The sequence below is a fragment of the Harpia harpyja genome, chromosome 12 (assembly GCF_026419915.1).
Source record: "Harpia harpyja isolate bHarHar1 chromosome 12, bHarHar1 primary haplotype, whole genome shotgun sequence".
NCBI lineage: Eukaryota > Metazoa > Chordata > Aves > Accipitriformes > Accipitridae > Harpia > Harpia harpyja.
In genome coordinates this window covers 20,465,509-20,484,187 of record NC_068951.1, presented here as the reverse complement: position 1 = coordinate 20,484,187, position 18,679 = coordinate 20,465,509, and the positions used below count along the sequence as shown (strand labels likewise).

Below are 18,679 nucleotides of genomic sequence, written 5' to 3'. Positions count from 1 at the left end.
AAAGTCATCTAAAGGTCAAATAGATGAGTTTGGGGACTAAATATGTTGTTATAGCACATGTGACCTTGTATGATACATTTAGATTTATTTTAGAAAAGGCTTTCTTATTCTGTACTCCGTCCACGAAATATATTTCAAGTGAAATTTAATGAACAACTTGCAGTTGGTGCAGGCATCTTAAATGACACCATCTTAAAAATCATACCCAGGGGCTAAGGTTTCCAAGTGACCAAGCCCATAATGAAAAGTAGCAAATACTCTCAACTCTTAAAAGATTGTTAAGTATATTGTGGTCTTTGATTGTAAATAGCGCAAAAAAAGTACTCAGACACCTGGCAGATTGTACCATCATTAGCCAGTGATCTCCAAACTGTGGTTTGCAAGAGGAAAAGCTGCAGGACCAGAGCTCCCTGTGATGATATTAGTAGATGTGGTGTTTTCAATTAAAAGTTTGATGATAAGTGTCCCTGGTCATCTGTGGTGGAGAAAATTTGATGCTATAGTCTGTTATTCCAAAATATTTGGATGTCACTGCCAGAAACTCCAAATTGAGGAGCCGTTCTTGAAAGTGAATGAGAAAGTGCATGTTGTTTTATAAACCCAGCTTGGTCACCAGAGGTAGGAACTGTGTAAATATTCTGACAATTGTTGTTTTTTTCCATTTTAGCTGGATGCTGAGAAGGCAAAATTAAAACTGGAAAGATGGGCTTCCCCAGATGCTGGCAGTGGGGGTGGAAGAAGTGAAGAGATGGAGTCAAGCGGGGATTGTGATGATGAGGATGGCTGTCAAGGATCCGGTGACAGGATTCACACAGCAGGTAAATACAGTTTCTATAGGCACATACAGAGCTTAGAAATTCATAAATGTCACAATTAGGTGGACAGAGCTAAGACTTGCACTGCTTGAATTACTGTCAAAATCCTACTAAATTCAAAGGATTCAAATCTTAATCTGTGAAGAGCTGCAGTAAAAATAGAATGATACAGACAGTAACCCAATATAATTTAACACTTGGCATGCAGATAAAAGACTTAAATTTGCTCTGGGGAGACCTTCTAGCAGCCTTCCAGTACCTAAAGGGGGCCTACAAGAAAGCTGGAGAGGGACTTTTTACAAGGGCATGTAGTGCTAGGACAAGAGGTAATGGCTTTAAACTGAAAGAGGGTAGATTTAGATTAGATGTAAGGAAGAAATTCTTCACTGTGAGGGTGGTGAGACACTGGAACATGTTGCCCAGAGAGGTTGTGGATGCCCCATCCCTGGAAGTGTCCAAGGCCAGGTTGGATGGGGCTTTGAGCAACCTGGTCTAGTGGAAGGTGTCCCTGCCCATGGCAGGGGAGCTGGAACTAGATGGTCTTTAATGTCCCTTCCAACCCAAAACATTCTATGATTCTATGATTAGAGTCAATAAAATATCTGCAATGAAATCTAGATCACAGAAATACTGGAAGAGCCTTCCTAGAGAATGTGGGCTATTCAAAGAAATAGAAAATTAACGTCCTTATAGACTGTGCTAAGTGTTAATGTAAATATTTATTGGTTGTATAATGATACTGAAGGATGATCCAAACAGAGTTGGCTGAAAGTATATATTCTTGAAAAAACACATGAAGTATTGGTTTGTTTCTAGTAGTGAGCTGCTGGTTAAATAAAATTTCTTGATAGTCTCAGATATGTATTCTGCAATATTTATTCATTAATTACTTGGATAATATGTCATCAATGTAGAATGAGCATCAGAATCTAACTTAACTTCCACCAAAATACTGGCAATTTAATACATAGTTAAGTCCTTACTATAGTAAGTCAATAAGAAGTAAGATATTTCCTTCTAAATACTTGATATTACTGGTTTATCTTATCTGGAAGTTCTGTTTCAGCTCATCAAAATGTAACTGCTTTAATTACCATAGTGTGTGTAAATATAATTTGGTTTGGATGTTCAAGTATATGAAATACAAGTATAATACTGTTGAAAAATAATGCTCGTTAAGATGGCTGGAACTCAGGTAAGTTTTAAACTGCTGCTTCATTCAGCTGAAATAAACATGTGCCTCTTCCTTGTCCCTTTACCACTAAGTGGAGAGTGGGAAAAGGTATCCCATATTCAAGTAAGACTTGCAAACAAGCTGTGATTAGTCTGTAGCCGGACTTCAGTTGTTCCTGTTATGAATATTTGTTCAGGAAAAACGAGTTTAAACATGTATTTTCAAATGTGTGCAAAAAGTTAGATTACATTTGCAGTACCAGATTATAAATACCTGAAATTTCATTTGCGTTGACCAGCTGTATGATCAAGATACATGCAGTATTTTAATATGGGGGCAGTATTTTTTAAAATTATTAAATAATTGCAAGTAACAGATCAAGTAAAGATTTTCACCATCTACTCACCAATGTTTTTGAACAGAAGAACTTTGACACAGTGTTATTTTAAAACTATTTGCTTAACCTTTTTTTTTTTATTGTTTATTGTATTATATACATAAGCAATGAAAAGACTGCTAGATATTTTGGGCCCTGGGGATTTGTGAGTGTAAATACTTTAATATGCTTTCCTCTCTATGTGGAATAATAAAAACAAAAGCCAGGTGCTAACTACTCTTCAGTGAACAATTAAACTATTAATACACTGTTTTGCGAGGATATGTATGCATGCTTACATGGACAATGGCAGATTTCAGGTGTTCAAAAATAAAAACTTGAATACTTTCAAGACTTGACTTACAGCTGGCTTTAATAATGGAAAACTACTAATGTCTCTTTTTCCCTTTTTTTTGCAATCTATTTAATTAAAATATTTTATGCTGATATCATCCTGGATTTAAAACAATTATATTTATATAACTAGCTGTTTCAGAATTTAGTAGGGTTTATATCCAATTAAAAAGGTAATTACAATTAATTTTAGAAAATGGTCTTGATTCATAACAGTAAGAATAAGTATTTCATTGTGTGACAATAGTAATGCTGTTTCATAATTAGCTTTAAAATATTGTACTATATACAAGCCACTAGCAGTAAATCTGTTTTGTATATCTGGATACAATTAAGAGATAAAATGGAGTAATCTCATTATAGAGCTTCTTTGCTTTAATAGAACGTTAAAGAAATAAACATCAGATTAGTTGAATTTCCTCTTGCTGCATGTCTGTAAGATGGTATTTTTAATTGTACAGCCTGTGAATTTGTTATATTTCCTAAACTTAAAACCTGTCAAGTACATCTGACCATTGTTTTGTAGAAGTGGAACATGACAACATTGATTATTCCTTGCTTGCTTGAAGTACATAGTAAATTGAGACATGAATTGAAGCTAAAGCTAAATCCCAAATAAAACCCTGATTTGAAGCTTAGTAAAGTTAGTGGGAATGTTGTTACTTACTACGGCAGGTTTGGATAAGACATAAATGATAGCTATAAAATGCCACTGATCTCATCAGTGCAGGTTGTAGTGTGCAGTCATACAGTAGAACAAAAAGAATAAAAAGGGAATAAAAGCCTTTCAAAACATAGACTTTTTGGCAGAGCAGTCATGCTTTTAGCAACAGGTCCATGGAAAAGAGAAAAGAGGAATGGATTTCAATGTCAACCTCTAAAATGCTGAATCTAGAATGTAGTAAAAATGTACTACACCTGTCATTTATCTGAAACCTATATGAAAATAATATTTACAGTTTATGTGTTGAGAGACCTGCTTTGAGCATTGCAAAAGACTCAGATTGCTTTTAAATAGTTTCTGAAAACCTACTGAATGCTCATTCCTTTCCACTTCCCAGAAAAAAAAATTACCTTTTGATTAACAATAAATTGCCAGGAGTTTCATCAATATCTAGGTTACCATCTTCAAAACATCTTCTGTTCATAACTATGAAAAGATTCCCCTGGACAGGGTACATTGCCATCTCCCCAGTTTGCTTTTCCAAATTGTTAACAGAAGGCCTGGCTCCTAAGTTTTAGATTTCAATGTGTACCGGGTAGGTAAACACAGAAGTGGTTCTGTGCTTGTATATTCCAGCCAGGTGCATTGTATGTATGCTTTAGCCCTGATTTTTTTTTGGTTGGGGATTGCTGTCTCTATATTTCAGCTCATCTTGCAATGGATAGTAAAATCCTGTCCTTTTGTTTGTCACCTTCTAACCTTTGAGAATCATTTCTGCATATCAGTTAATCATTTTATTTTATGTCTTCAATTAAGATACATAGCTATCTATTATTTAGTGCTGTTTTTTTTACTTTTGTTACAAATAAGTCTTTGCTCGCCAAATTCATCATTATCTAAAAAGATCACCACTTACTCCTTTAATCAGAACGGGCTTAATTATCTATTCTGTGTCATGCGTGTTTATCCAAATGATTTCATACAAACAAGATAGATAAATTCTCAGGAAACCAGCATTCTCTTAGGAAATTATGCATGGTAGAAGATACTTTAAAATGTCATGTTCTCACAGGCCTCACCAATTACCACAAGTATCTCTTCTTGGGGAAAGCTATGGAAACAGCACTGTTTCTCAAGCAGACCCATGTGTTATTTGTTGGCAAGTATCAACTTTTTAATGACAACATCTGTTAATCATCTTTGAACAAAGCTTTGTTAGGAGAGATTTAGGAAGAGAAAAGCAAGCCATATAAATCTTGAGCATGGATGGGGAAGTCCTGCAGGTTTCTAGGCAGAAGGGCAAAGCAGCATCCCGGTCTGAACCTTGCTTAGCACTGCGTGCTCACATAAGCATAGTCTTACATTAACTTTGATCACCAAGCGAGTCCACTGATGTAAGTGCTTATTCTTAAACCCTTACAGGACTGGGAGGGGGGCGGGTGGAGAAGAGCAGGGATTGCTCAGTGCCTTGCAGGATCAGGCCACAGGAATATTTACTAGGAGAGGGATCAGCATCCTGCCATTCATGAAAAGGCAGAACAGCAACAGATTCACATTGTGTCCTGCCTCTCCTCTGTTCAGAGAAAAGGAAAAATGTTTCAGTCTGTTCAGTGAAAAGTGGGAAGGAAGTTAGTGCAGGGGATTTCCCATTCCCAGCTGTGCTGCACAACTGTATGTTGTGATGAGGCCCCACCCAAGCAGTGACAACCAACATTAAATCTCCATTGAGGGAAATAATCAGGTGATTAGCCATTAAACAAAGTTTAGAGGAAATGTTTAGACCACAGGCAGGGACCTGGGTTTGGTGCAAGCCTAAAGGCACCTATATAGAGAGCTCTAGGCTTTGTGGAAGTTGTGGTGCGTTATGTTGAAGAAAGCTTGTGCTGACACCACCTCTTGGCGTCCATATGCACACCCGTCTGCAGATGGGAAGGACCCAGGAATTCCTGGGCTTGCTCACTGGCATGTATCACTGTACTTTATGTGAAGCTGTATGTTTTGCGTAGCCAGTGTAAGACAGAAATTAACTCAAGCTTTTTTCTAGAGGAGCCTGATACAGTATCATGCAAAGTCATAGGGAATGTAGCTAGCGCTGGACTACAGCTGTCCTCTTGCTGGCAAGGCAGACAAACAGCACAGGTTAAGGAAAACATATATTTTAACCTACCCTTGGGCCTTCCTCCACTGAAGAGAATAGACAAAGTCAAAATGTCTGGTGTACATGAACTGCAGTCTTTGCACCAGATTCACCCCTCTGTGGGTATAATCTACATATGGGTCAAAAAGCTCAGCCTTCAGATGGGGCATATATTAACCCCACTCCTTCTGACATGCCTTGAAACTTTAGATCATTGGGAAAGAGAGACATGGATTTTACCTTTCCCGTGGCTGGCTGCCTGCTCCACACGGAGATGGGTTTCTGCTTTGTCCCCATCCCAAAAGCAGTGGGTTTTAACAAGAAGTGCCTAACCAGTGCTGACCCTTAGGCACAGCAGACTTTAAACAATACTTTAAAATCATATCTGTCAGTAAACATTCAATAAACAAACACATCCTGTGACATCCCAGCCAGTCTTTGAACATAACTACATGTCAAATGTGCTTTATTACTGTGATTTTTGCCAAATGCTTATCTAATCCCAATCACAGTTTTCTTCTGTACTTCTTCCTAATTCTTTCATGAAGCTCCCCCCCTTTAATAAGAACTTTCTGATTTCAGACATCTCTCTCAGTTGAATATCCTGCTTATTGTCACATTTCAGGGCCCGAGTGGGAACCTATAACAAATGTACTTTGTTAGCACGTTCAAATGATATGATTGCAACCTTTGGCTTTCTTCTTGGCTGTTTAGACACTCCACAGCCTGAGTGCATCCTTCTGCTCCAGACAGAGTATCAGAAGAGATAATCCTGGTTGTAGATTTCTTCTTCAGGGCATATGCGAAGGATATTTTTTTGCCCTAGAATGCCTTTATAAGTGCAGAGAAGTAAATTTGCTTTTTTCTTAATGTCTTCTGTTTGATCTGTATCTGCTCTCAACAGCTATGGAAAGTTTATGTATTTTTCTCACTGCTCATGAATGTTTTCATAATCAGTTTTTTCTTTTTGAATATCAAGATTCTTTTATCCTTTATTATGTTATCATTCTCCCAGCTTGTCTGTCTTTTCTAGACATCAATATTACTGTATGAGCTGTCATTTTAATCATACTTCATTTCCATTCATCATGTTACAGGATGCACTTACACTTGTATTTATCCAAATATGTAATTGTACAGCTGCTGATTTTGTAATTATTAGTACAAAACATCAATATTCTGAGATCGTAATATCTGCTGGCTGTCAGCCACACTCATCAACTTCTCATCGCCACACGTCTTCACTTTCCTCACAGATGATCCTAGCTCAGAGAAACATGGCATTTTCAGTGTATTCCATCTTCCTGCCTAGAGAAACTTCTCCATCATGCCTCATCCCCATCCCACTGCCTTGCATAGCCATTTTTCTACATCCTTTGTTGCACAAGACATTTTATCTCTAGCTCCGTTTTTAGAGAGCCTATAAATTCCTTTATTGCCGTTAGTGTAAATGCCTCATTCTATCCACAAAACAGCATAGTAACAATTTAAGCCCTTATATAAGGTTGATTTTTAAGAAAACTCAGTGGTTTCAAAGCTTTATATTTGTCATTTGGGGTGGTAGATAGAGATGAGCATCTGTCAACAGGAGCATAAGCAAACCCTGCCAGAGGGCCTTCAGCACATGTGGGGAGAAGCAGGTGGTAGTTCCACAGCTGCAAATTTCTGGCTTTGGCTTCTGTTGTAGAGATACAGTTTTGGAAGAGACGTTGGAGCAAAGAAAACCAAAAAACCCTAAATACTCAGGGTGAAAAGTACAGCTTTTGATTCATGCTAACTGAACTTGGTAGGATCTGATGGACTGGTGTTTTTGTCACACTGCTGTCTTGTGGGCACGCTTTGCTAAGTGTTTCTCTGGGTGACAGTGACATTTCCTGCAGCCTCTGTTCTGTGCAAATGGGATCAGAAGATGGCTGAGAGGGGCCTTCTGAGAAGGGGATAGGAAGAGAGAGCATTGCAGGGTGAGGGAGGGAGGAAAGAAAGCAAGCAAGAAAGAAAAAGGCTTCCCCACCTCTCTATCCCTGATTAAATCTTTTTTATAATCTACCAACACAGGGATAAGGTATTATGTGTCATTTTAGTGTCCTTCATCACACAGTATAATTTAAACTGAAAAGCATATGAGAAGAAGTGTATAATCATTCCTAATCCTTCCTCAACCTCCGCAATTACGTGACAGTTTGAGGTGTAAAGGAAAGGGATTTCAGTTCCTTCAGATTATCACTCCTAGACCTGAGGTGAGAAAGCTCCTAGTACCACCAGCTCTCCTGCTCGGATCCATACAAGACAGGAGCTTTTGCCAGGTTGTATAAATGACTTTCTGCATGACCAGATAAACATGTCCCCTGTAGGAATTTCTCCTAATGCTAATCAGAACACTAGTTAGAGGAATAACAGACCGAGCGCCAGCTCTGTGACTCTGAACAACTTTGGTACTATCTTTAGTACCTTCAAAGAGGTAAAAAGGTAATTGGGGAAATGTAGTTTTACCATTTCACCAGAGAAATATAAATTACAGCACATTTTTGATCATTTTAGCACCATTTAGACAAAATCAAAAGGTCAAAGCATTTCAGTTGCTTAGGGTATAAAGCCTTCCAATATGCTGTTCCATAAGGGGAAATTAACCATCGGAGAGATCAAGATAAGGATATTTGGGGCTTAACTGTTTGCAGTAGTTCTTTATAAGCAGTCATCAGAGACTGCATTCTAGATCACTGAAGGGTAATGTGCTTTTACCACCTTTCTATTAAAAATATTACCAGTAATCTGTGCCCTTTGAATGCACTTATTACAGCAGAACAATTTTTACTAACTTTGTCAGCAATATTTTATCTAGTTGCTTTCCACAGGAGCAACTTGATGTATACATATATTTCTGAGATGTGTTTTGAAAACAGCCCTAAACTGAAAACTCATTGATCTGGTTTTCCAATGAATTCCCACTCACCAGCATTTCTCACGTTTTAATAAAATGGACTTTTTTTTAAACAAAAATATCACAAAGCTGAATGGCCTCAAACAGGAACAACATAGACCACAAAGAGCATGAATGAAAAGAGGCAACTTGGTATGTGATAGCTAAAACTATGAGAAAGGCAAGCTTCCAAGAAAAATTGCCTTACTAAACACATGAAGCAGAACATACTTCTCACTTCACACCAAGAGCAGTCTGCAGGTAGGTACTTTGACCCCATTCTCGTAATGCCTACTTCTGTGAAAGTCATTTGCAAGCATGAGGCTGGCACCCAGAGTTTAGAGGCCAAGCTAAATGGAGAGTAAAACCGATCCTCCTCAAGTAACTCTCATGAACTGTGTGATTTAGATCCTTCTGACAAGAAATTCACTTAAGAGCTGTAATATCTCAGTCATGCCAAGTAGTGATAGAATAAATGTGAAGGCTAAGGCAGTTTGCCCCCAAAACGCCATAAAGCCAAAATTAATTAAGAGGAGTTAACAATGAAAGGTCCTTCAAATTACTTCAAAATAGATAACTCGTACAACTTAATGGAAGCTCAGTTTAAAATGCTAACGCCATTATGCTATAAGTTATCGAAACAATCCTGCAAGCCTAAGGAGAATGTTCACCTGTGAGTTAGTCTTCATGCCACACAAGGGAACACTTACCTGGTCACACCTAAGTGACAGTGATGTTAGTGCCTGCTCCAGGTACTGTGCTGTGTCACGCGGCACCTCTGTGTACCTTTTCTCCTCCTCTTGAGCCCTTGCCTGCTCACCAGTGAAAGCGGAAGGAAAGTGAGGAACTAAATACAGTGAATCGCTGTGCCATTTAAACCCCAGGCTGCTTTGAAGCATTTGCCATGCTACTTTGTTGTAGGATTTTAGTAACATCCAGAGCTCTAGCTGTGAGAAGCCATGTGTTTGCACATGGGGATATCTGGAGGAAAAAAACCCACACATTTCTCGAGGAAGAAAGATAGTAAAAGCAAACCTAGGACCTTGTTTATTCCAGAGGTAAATTATTCCAGGTTAATTAAGGTAAAGTGATGAATTACTGCAACCTTAAAGGCTTTAATAAACCCTCCGTCATCTCTCATGGCATACAAGAAAGAGGCAGATAGCGTAGCTGTTTGGCAGTGGAAATAGAACCAAAAGTCACTGACAAATGAAAATACAGTTTCTGTTTCTCCCTGCTGCCACCTTCCTTTGTTTTATGATTCATGAGGAAAGCCTAAGCAGTTGCTGTACTTTTAAAGGAGGAAAAGAATTGCTTTGGTTTGTTTTCCCTCCCTCCCTCTCTTGAACCAAGTTTCTTGGGGGTGTTTTGTCTTTGCTTTTAGGGAGAAAATGCCTTGAGTACACCAGGTATGCTTTTTGAGGTTTCCTATTCCTTGATTGTCCATTTTAAGGTCTAATAATACTCCTTAAAAGAGTGCTGTTGTGCCTGAAGCCAACAGATATGCCATCAGAATGTCTCAGCTGAGAAATTTAGGATCAAAACAATACCCTGAAAGAAAGCACAGTTTAGTTTTACAGTAACAGAGAGCACAGTATAAATGCTCTGTACTCTATACTCGATATACTACAAGAGGAGCGGCTGAAGTTTGTGACATATCAACAGGATCATGAATTTGTAGGGTTCGATCTGGCTGCCTTGAGATCAAGGCACTTATAACCAGCTGATGATCTTGCATGTAGTTAAATACCTTCCTTGAAAAGAGTTCAACGATTAGGCCTATTATTCCTCAGCAGGTGATTTTGCATCTGATTTATCCCACAGTGTCTCCTGTCTGCTGGATTTTAAGAGTCTTCTTTTCTGTCCTTTGATCCTGAAAGCAGTTAAGTAATATTTCACTGAAATTTAACACTTTCTGGGATGGAAAGGACAGTTGACACCTTTCAGAGGCATTTTAGGGTAATGTGCAGATTCAAGGAGGCTATAATGCCATCTGCTAGCCTCAAACCCAGGAACTGGATATAACTTGCAGAACAGTGAAGTTAGAAACCTGTTTGTTTCTGTATGACATGCTGGAGTGCAGAGCGTGAATCTGTGCACGAACCGAGTTTGGGGTGAAGTCTCTAAATTATGGATTACTAAGGGTCTTTGTCAAAGTTCTCAGTGATGGCAAAGTCAGCTGGATACAGGATCTTACAGCACCTCTTCAAACACCATTTTTAGTCTGGTTTCATTCATTTGCCTCAATTAATTACCCTTCATGTATAGTTGCATCAGAAGCTTTTCTTTTTCCGAATTATAACTCTATTCCTATTTCAGGTTCCTGAATATCACAATCAGAAAATGTTTTCTGTCCTTGTCTTCCTTGTCTTTTAGGATTTAGACAGATTTTCTAACATTCTTTAGGCTGTCGTCTTTAATCAGTGTCTCAACCTCCCTATTGTGCTGGTTCTTCTGTGAATGTCTAATAGCTTGTCAAGCCAAATTTGAATTATTTCTGAAAGTAAATACCATAAGGAACCAACCAAACTTTGAGTAGGACTGAATCATATTTTGAAATTAAGATAATTTTTAGATTTTTTTAATCTCTTGAGGTATCCTGTAGCACATTAGAGTTTGTTCATCTTCTAAATAAACACTTCTGTCAAATTTGCAAATTAGTCTTTGTTTCAGCAAGGTTTAAGTCCATTTCCTATTTTAATGCTTTCTGAAAGGATACACATTCTTGATCTAGATATGATTTGCACAAGCAAACTTACCTTGCACAAGTGACCTACCTGGGTAGCAGCATTCCCCAGAAAGGGATGAGACCCAGTTGTCTGGTGCTGTTTAGAAGAAATGTAATTAGCATTTTGGAAGAGGTGAAAGCAATACCTGTACATTCTGATGAGCAAATAATGGAATAAGCAGATAGTATGGCACTGTGCTGATCATAAACTCTCATCTGAAGTCCAGATGAAGCATGAATATTAAACAGTGATGACCCAGGTAGCATATGAGGGTAATAACTACTCTTTCAAACTTTATTCAATTTAGTTGTAAAAATCATTAAACATTCTCAAAATCACATTTAGCCCATTTACCAATGAATTGTCTGCAATTAGCAGTTAATTCACAAAGATAAGCAGGACTAGATCAGTGTGGGAAATGAAAAACCCTTTGAATCACTAGAAAGTAGGTACATTGAAATCAGCTGATGAAGGGGGTGAAATTCCACATTGTGCACGCCCAAGGCTTAGCCATTATTTGCACAGAGAACCTCAGAAATTCTCAGCTTTCAAAACTGTTTGCCATTGATCTCAAATTAAAGAGATTAAAGAGAATTTGCCATTGCAGTGCTGAAACTGCCAAGTGATAAATCATCGTCTGATATTTATAGCCCAAAATTAAGACTGGTGACTCAGACACACTGCTGCTGACCATTTAGCAGCAAAGTCCTAATAATCCAATCTGAAGGAATAGCTTTCTGATGTGAAGTCAGACAAGTAATTTCCTATCTAAAATTTGATTAGATAAAATCTTCTGAATATGCGCTTGTAAAGGAACAGCCTGTTCAGATACGTACACTGCTGCAGCACATGCAATATGCTGTTACAACTAAAAGCAGCACAAAGAACATTTGCACTAACCTGAACATGCGGGGGGAGGCATAGCGCCCAGGGCTAGACTATATCAGGATAAATCTCTTACACAATGGAAACATTAGAGCTGGTGGGGGAAATGAAGTTTTCATCCTATAAAAACCCACAAACTTGGTTTTGTATTGAAAAGGTACCATTTTCCAAAACTGAAACATTTGGTAACATATGGAATTGGAAGAAGATTAATTTGAGGGGATATTTTTGTAGGTTTTTAATACAAGAGGAAAAACATAGATTCAAGCTGGAACATTTTGCCACCTGCAAAAAAACCTTATAGTTTTTAAAGCCATCTAGTAAGCTTGATATTTTCAGCCAGCAAGTTCTTCCTGATTTAAAGGCATTATGTTACAGAATTCAGGAGAAGGAATAAAGGCCAGAAAAAACAAGATGGGTGAGTTTGGCCTAATTCTGACCCAGTAATCATCACTGGGAATTTTGCCATTGACTTATTGAGATAACAGTTTGAGCCAGCAAATGAAGGGTTAGATTCTGCTGCCCTCATCCGTGCTGTGCAGGATGGTATCCCACAGTAGTGACACTTATGCCTAAGAGGCTGCCTGCAAAGTTAGTGCTCAGGATGAACTGCAGTGACGAGCCTGGCCTCTGCCAAAACAGAGAAAATGACATTGTTTCAGGTTAAAGACCAGTGACACTGTCTTTTTCTCATATCCTGATTCATATAATTTACAGAGGTCGTGGCAGCATTTCAAAATCAGCTATTGATAATAAAGCATGCTGTCAAAACTGGGACACAGTCCCATTTCAAGTTTAAAGTACAGAATTCCATTACAACAGTTTAGTACAATTGTAGCCAAGCTGGAACATTTTATCGCTCATCATAAAAAGTACTTGCAGAATAGTCCTGGGAATTGAAATATTCATGTTATGTTCACACATTTAAAAAAATTATTATTTTTGAAAGTGACCAACTACTTATGTTCACTGGAAGTTAGTTTTTCTCTTTCTCTCTCCCTGGACCTCTTCATTTTTTATTAAAGCCACAGGGACTGTAATTTTTTTTTTTTTGAGTCTGTGGTGTGAAAAACATTTGTGTGTACCAGGTGGTCTGGTAAATATCTGCTGCATTTGTGTTCATTCCACTGACCTTAGGTGGGGGAATTTTTCCTGGAAGTTTCTTGCCTTACCCCTGAGGGTGGGTTTTCTGCTACACTCCTCCCAGGTTTCCATTCGGTTCTGCTAGTGGAACCTGTTTGTTGGGGTTGAAGGCAGGGATGCTACTGCCTGCCACAGCTCTCCCCCAGCATCGTCTGTGTGGGCTCACCACCGTCCTTGTGGGTTTCATTACAGCCCTCCAAGTTATGAACTGAAGCATGAAACCAGGTGAGGTGCTGCCTGGGTTTTCCTTTTCCAAAGCTGAGGAAAAACCCTGAGCCTCAACAGGGGCTCCGAGTCCTGAGCCTTAGAATCTCATTCAATTCATATTTGGAGGCTTTTCTTGCAGTCGCAGAGCAATTCTTTGATTGGCACTATCGCATCTTTGTATGTTTTTCCCATCAGACGAGGATGCGTGTGGCATTGCCCTGTAAGAAAACCGGACAGCTTTTCAAGAATCTCACCTATTGAAGTCCAGTCATTGCATCCACAGCTGTACATGGAAGAGCTCTCTCTTTCTCTTTCTCAAACACACATGCACATGCACGCTCCCTCCCCGCCCCGGCCCGCAACACTCACTGGTGTATGTTGTTCCCTGTGGCCTCCTGATCGCATGGGCTTGGGTATGTGAAGTTTTCATAGAGTTTCCTGCTCAGTCCTTTAGAGGGGATTCCTGCACTGGTGAGCAGCATGTAAGATTCCTCTGAAAACAGCATCTGAGTGTGAATCTCTCCTGTTCCCAGTGAACCTGTTGGATATGCAGTCCTACCCAGTTAGGTAGGAAAGTAATGACTGTCTCCAGACTGTTTTAAGGCTTTGACGCACTTGACATAAACTCCACATGGATATCATGAACTGGAAAGAGCTTAATCAAAAAAACCCACTTTAATCATATTCCAAGGTCCTGTGACATCTCAACAGATCCTTGACAGCTTGTCAGTAAATGAAAAAGATGCATGATGCTAGTGGGGGCACAACAGTGGTTCAGTATCGTACCCGAATGCATCACCAGGAAATGCCCTGTGGGAGTCTCCCCATTAAACCAGAAAAACCCGAGTAATCAACGTCCGTCCATGAGACTAAAAAACCACAGTCCTTTTGATTTAATGCTGAAGCCTAGGTACTGTCAGCTCAACTTCCTACTTTAAAATCAGTTTGCATACTCTTTGTTAAGCAAATTTGCATAATCTGTGTCACAACAAAAATTGGAAGTGTGTTGTATCAAAGAAGATTTGAAATGAATTTTTTAAACTGCAGATAAATCATGAACTTATTTTTGCTAACTATATGAAAATATATTGCAAACTATGAAGTCATCTACTCAAAGGAGCAAATACACAACCACAGAAAATATTTTTATATCTGTGTAAATACACTGAAACCCTATCAATCTGCAGAATACGTCAAAAGAAGGTTTTATAAGAAATAAGCAAATTATAAATTCCTAGAGTGACAATTTTCTTCCACAGATTATGCAAACATTATGTATGCTTCAAGTAAAGTTGCATTTTATTAAAAATGTAACTCATGATAAAATAGATGTAACATTTGAATGGCAATTTAGAATTTATATTTTTCTTACCTTATAAAATAATACTGAAGAAATGAATTAAGTTAACACAAGTGTATTCAATATGCATGAAATTTCTATTTAGTCTGTAAAATGCAGAGCGGATAGATAGTAGCCATTTCCCAGTACTGTAATTACTGTGTCACCATTTGTAAAGCATTTATGTAAAGTACAATACTTCTGACTAACCATGTACAAACTCTCTGCATCTTGTTAAAAATCAAATCATTGATTTCAAATCCTTTACATTGTGCTGATATTGATGAGTGCAATGTAATCCATCACTACTTTTATTTTATATAATCAAACACAATCCCTTCCTTCTGTATGTGTTCTTTTTAGACAGACTTATCTATTATACACGCGACCTTAATATTGTAATTTTTAAAAAGCCGCAGACTATTATAAAAAAGGAATTCTTCTTTAGTTGTTCCCTTATGCTACAAAGAAGGCTTGAACACTGGCATAGGCATATCTTTACTTAAGGGTTCTTTCTCCTTTTTTGCAGATATGTGCATTGATTTCGGCAGAGATTACTTTTCTGTGTTTGCTGTATTTCCCTGAAAGAGCCTTTATGTTAAATCTTTGCAATGATCCCTTTTCCATACTGGTCACAGCTGTTTGAAACTAGATAAAAGCTAACAAGTTTAGAAGGTAAATAGAATAAAAATTCTTCCCTAGCGAGCGTTCCGGTTTTCTACTCTTCTAATTTCATTCATGCATCACACATCTCTCATTGATTTCTGAGATTTGGGATGTGGTCATAAATTAACTTCTGAGACAGAAGGCTTTCCCTTGCTAATCTCTTCTTTGGGAGTGGCCTCTCCCATTTGCTGGAGCAGGCCATCTATTCGTGCCCTTTTCTGAGCTGCAAGGCACATCTCAGTGTGGCTGTTGTACAGCAGCTCCCCAGGCAGGTCTGCCAGCAGAGCATTTGCAAGGGCAAGGGGTAAGTGCTGGGAGGAATAGTTTGCAAGATCAGAGATCCAGGGCATGTCAGCACGCGTGCCCTTGGCACGCAGGTGGGAGCTCCCTCTCCGTGTGCTGTGGTCCAATACAGTCACGTTAGTGTGGCATTAGTGATCCTGAACTAGTTGATTTTAGCCCTCAGCAAGGCTTAGTAGCTTGCAGTCACAGCCGTATTAAGCCCCAGTAACGTCTGTTTGAGTTGGTGTGGAGCATGGCAGAGTAAGCTCACAACTGTCTGCAACAGCATGTCTCTCTACCTCACGTTTGCAAAATAAGCAGATGTGTAATCTGTTTTCTCCTGGGGTCTTGTACAACTCACCGTTATCATAAATGTGTTATACATAGACTACATTAACACTGCTGTCTTAGAATGTAAGGCTTTTGTTCTTGGAAGGTGTTAAGATATTATGAGCTTAAGGAGATTTGTCCTGAAAAGAATTTAGAGAAAATTGCCCAGCATTAATGCCTTAAAATGCCCATCATCGAATGCATGACTGCTAAACTCTCAGGCAGTATGTGGTAATGCAATAATTGATGGATCCGTGGGAAACTCGCACCTTTTTCTTGAAAGTACTATATTAATACTCTTTTTTAAATTCTTCATTAGGCTAAGGTAGTGCACATGTGTTATTCAGTGCTAAGGAAACCTAGTTGTTATGGGGTGTAGATAAACTTAATTTGATTATCGCCTTATTTTAATTGAATACTTTTTAGGAAAAGATATACAAATGTGATGAAATTAAATGACTACAGATTAATAATACAGTGCACCGAGTAGTATTTTGTTTGACTTATTTTCAACATATTTATTAGAGTTGGAGACTTGAATACTATAACTGATCAAAACACAGGTATAATTTCAAAATGAACAATAGGAGTAATTTCCCAGAAATCCAAATTGTGCATATAAATTAACAAAGCCTCTACATGACAATTGGTCAGATACTTTTAATATCATTTAGCTGCTAAACCAGCTGTATGTACTGCAAACCAGCTACATGGCTGCAGTCATCTTTTTTCCTGTTCAATCTAATAGCTTATAAAATAATGTTAGGATTAAATCTCAGGAAGTGGAGAGATGCATGTTTTTAGGGCTTTCTTGGGGGCTTCAGTTTTGACACTTTCTTGAGGGAGAAGATTATTTGATCTGTTGGCTAGAACCAGATGTGTGAGCATGTGTGGATTAATGGCATTGAGAATGGTTGTATTTTGAATACTGTCTGAAACTATCAAGGCTTTAAGATTGGGGCGGGTGGTGTATATTTCTGTTTAATTAAATAAATCACCTTTGAGCTGACTATAATAAGAGTTTCAGATTAGGTCCTTAGAGTGGCTGGAGGTATTAAACACCTATGGCACTTTTTAGATCCACAGGGTTCTAATTCAGTGTGGAATAGTCCCCAAACAGTGGTACAAAGGGTTTGTATTCTTTCCAGCACCGAATAAATGTGGAGCCCCTAACCCCATGATGCCCCCAAAACAACATTTTCCTTTACCTGTCAACTAGTTAGAAACCTGTGGAGAACTCCCACAGACATTGTTTCTCATAATTTCTCATGGAAATTGGTGAGAAATATTAATAATGAGAAAAAAATTTGCTAGGTTCTCTTCTTTTTCAACCCCAAATCTTCCCTTTACTACAGTCAATCAAAAAATTCCAGGCTATTAATACGCGAAGATGTTAATGTAGCCTCACAGGATCTGTCATCTTAGTTAATGTCAGCTAAGTACCTGCCTTTTAGTATTTTCATCTTTTCAATATGTATTAAAAAATCACAAAAGTTTTCAATACAGTAGTATATTAACAAAAAAATTAATTGCTGTATATAATGAACATACATTGGCATTATGTGCTCTATTAAAATAAAATTACCTCCAACTTTAAATAATATTTATTTTAAAATTTAAAACAGGTCATCTTTGAAGATGAACAGACATGGCCCCTTGCCAAAAGAACAATCAGATTTTCTGCTGCAGAATATATAGAAAATCATAACAAACTTAATTACCTGTACCACTGCTAAAGGCCCTTCATATCTTAGCACTCTTGAGATTTAGCAGATTGTATCACATCTTCCTGATTAACAATTCTGATGGAGAAATGAAACATTCTGACTTACTGAAATTTAGAAAAAAAAAAGATTCCATTTTAAAAGAAGACAATATGTGAACAGCCTCCCTCAGTTTAAAACAGCGTGATAGCTTACAATAAATGTTTAAACTTCAGTGTATTTTCTCAAACTATATGAATTGTTTGTGCTATGTCAATAAATATCAGCATTGTTTTAATTTTCTCAGATCTCTCATCTCTTCAACCTTTCTTAGAGGTCAATATCTCAGCCTGAGATGATGATATTATTATTATTATCATTATTTTTTTTTTTATTAGGTTTTTCTCACAGGAAACTTAGTACAGTGATGCCTTTTCACAATTTCTAGATACCAAGAATCCATGCGGTATTCAAAATCTCTCATTTTTATCCGAAATTATTGTGCACTTCTGTCATACGTCTTAAGATCTCAGAAGTCTCAAATCTAATTTTTCTCTGAGGGACATTAGAGGAAAGCCCAGGTGCTGGAACAGGTTGCCTTGGTAGGAAGACCCTCCTGGTCGGAGCTGAGGGAAGGAGACAGGACAGCGTTCGTTGCAGAGTGCGTGAGTGTGGGGAGAGCAGCTGAACATTTCAGAGGAAAAGGCTTTCTCTGGCTGCGAAATGTAAACCCAAACTTTTGCCTTCTGTAACATTCCCTTAGTATTGCTTATGAGTGTAAAAGTTAAATACTAGTTTTCTGGCACTATCTCAGAAGCTGTCAGTGCCTTATGATTCAGCTATTGGCATTTTTTATAGGCCGAAAAGAATGGGATGGGAACACAATCACCAGTGTCCCTTTACCGCCCATGCAGCTACGGTGGTTCACACAGCCACGTGTCCCCTGAAAGCTCTGCTC

General features: G+C 38.2%; 1 protein-coding gene across 3 annotated transcripts in view; it reads left to right on the top strand.

Annotated features, from left to right (window-relative positions):
- The window catches only part of LOC128149177 (glypican-5-like), a 405,549-nt gene that overhangs the window by 300,427 nt on the left and 86,443 nt on the right, over positions 1-18,679 (top strand). For all 3 annotated transcript variants that reach the window (XM_052804047.1, XM_052804045.1, XM_052804046.1), the window contains one exon: positions 668-818. In XM_052804047.1, coding sequence (XP_052660007.1) covers positions 668-818 — 151 coding nt within the window. The remainder of the gene's footprint in view (positions 1-667; positions 819-18,679) is intronic.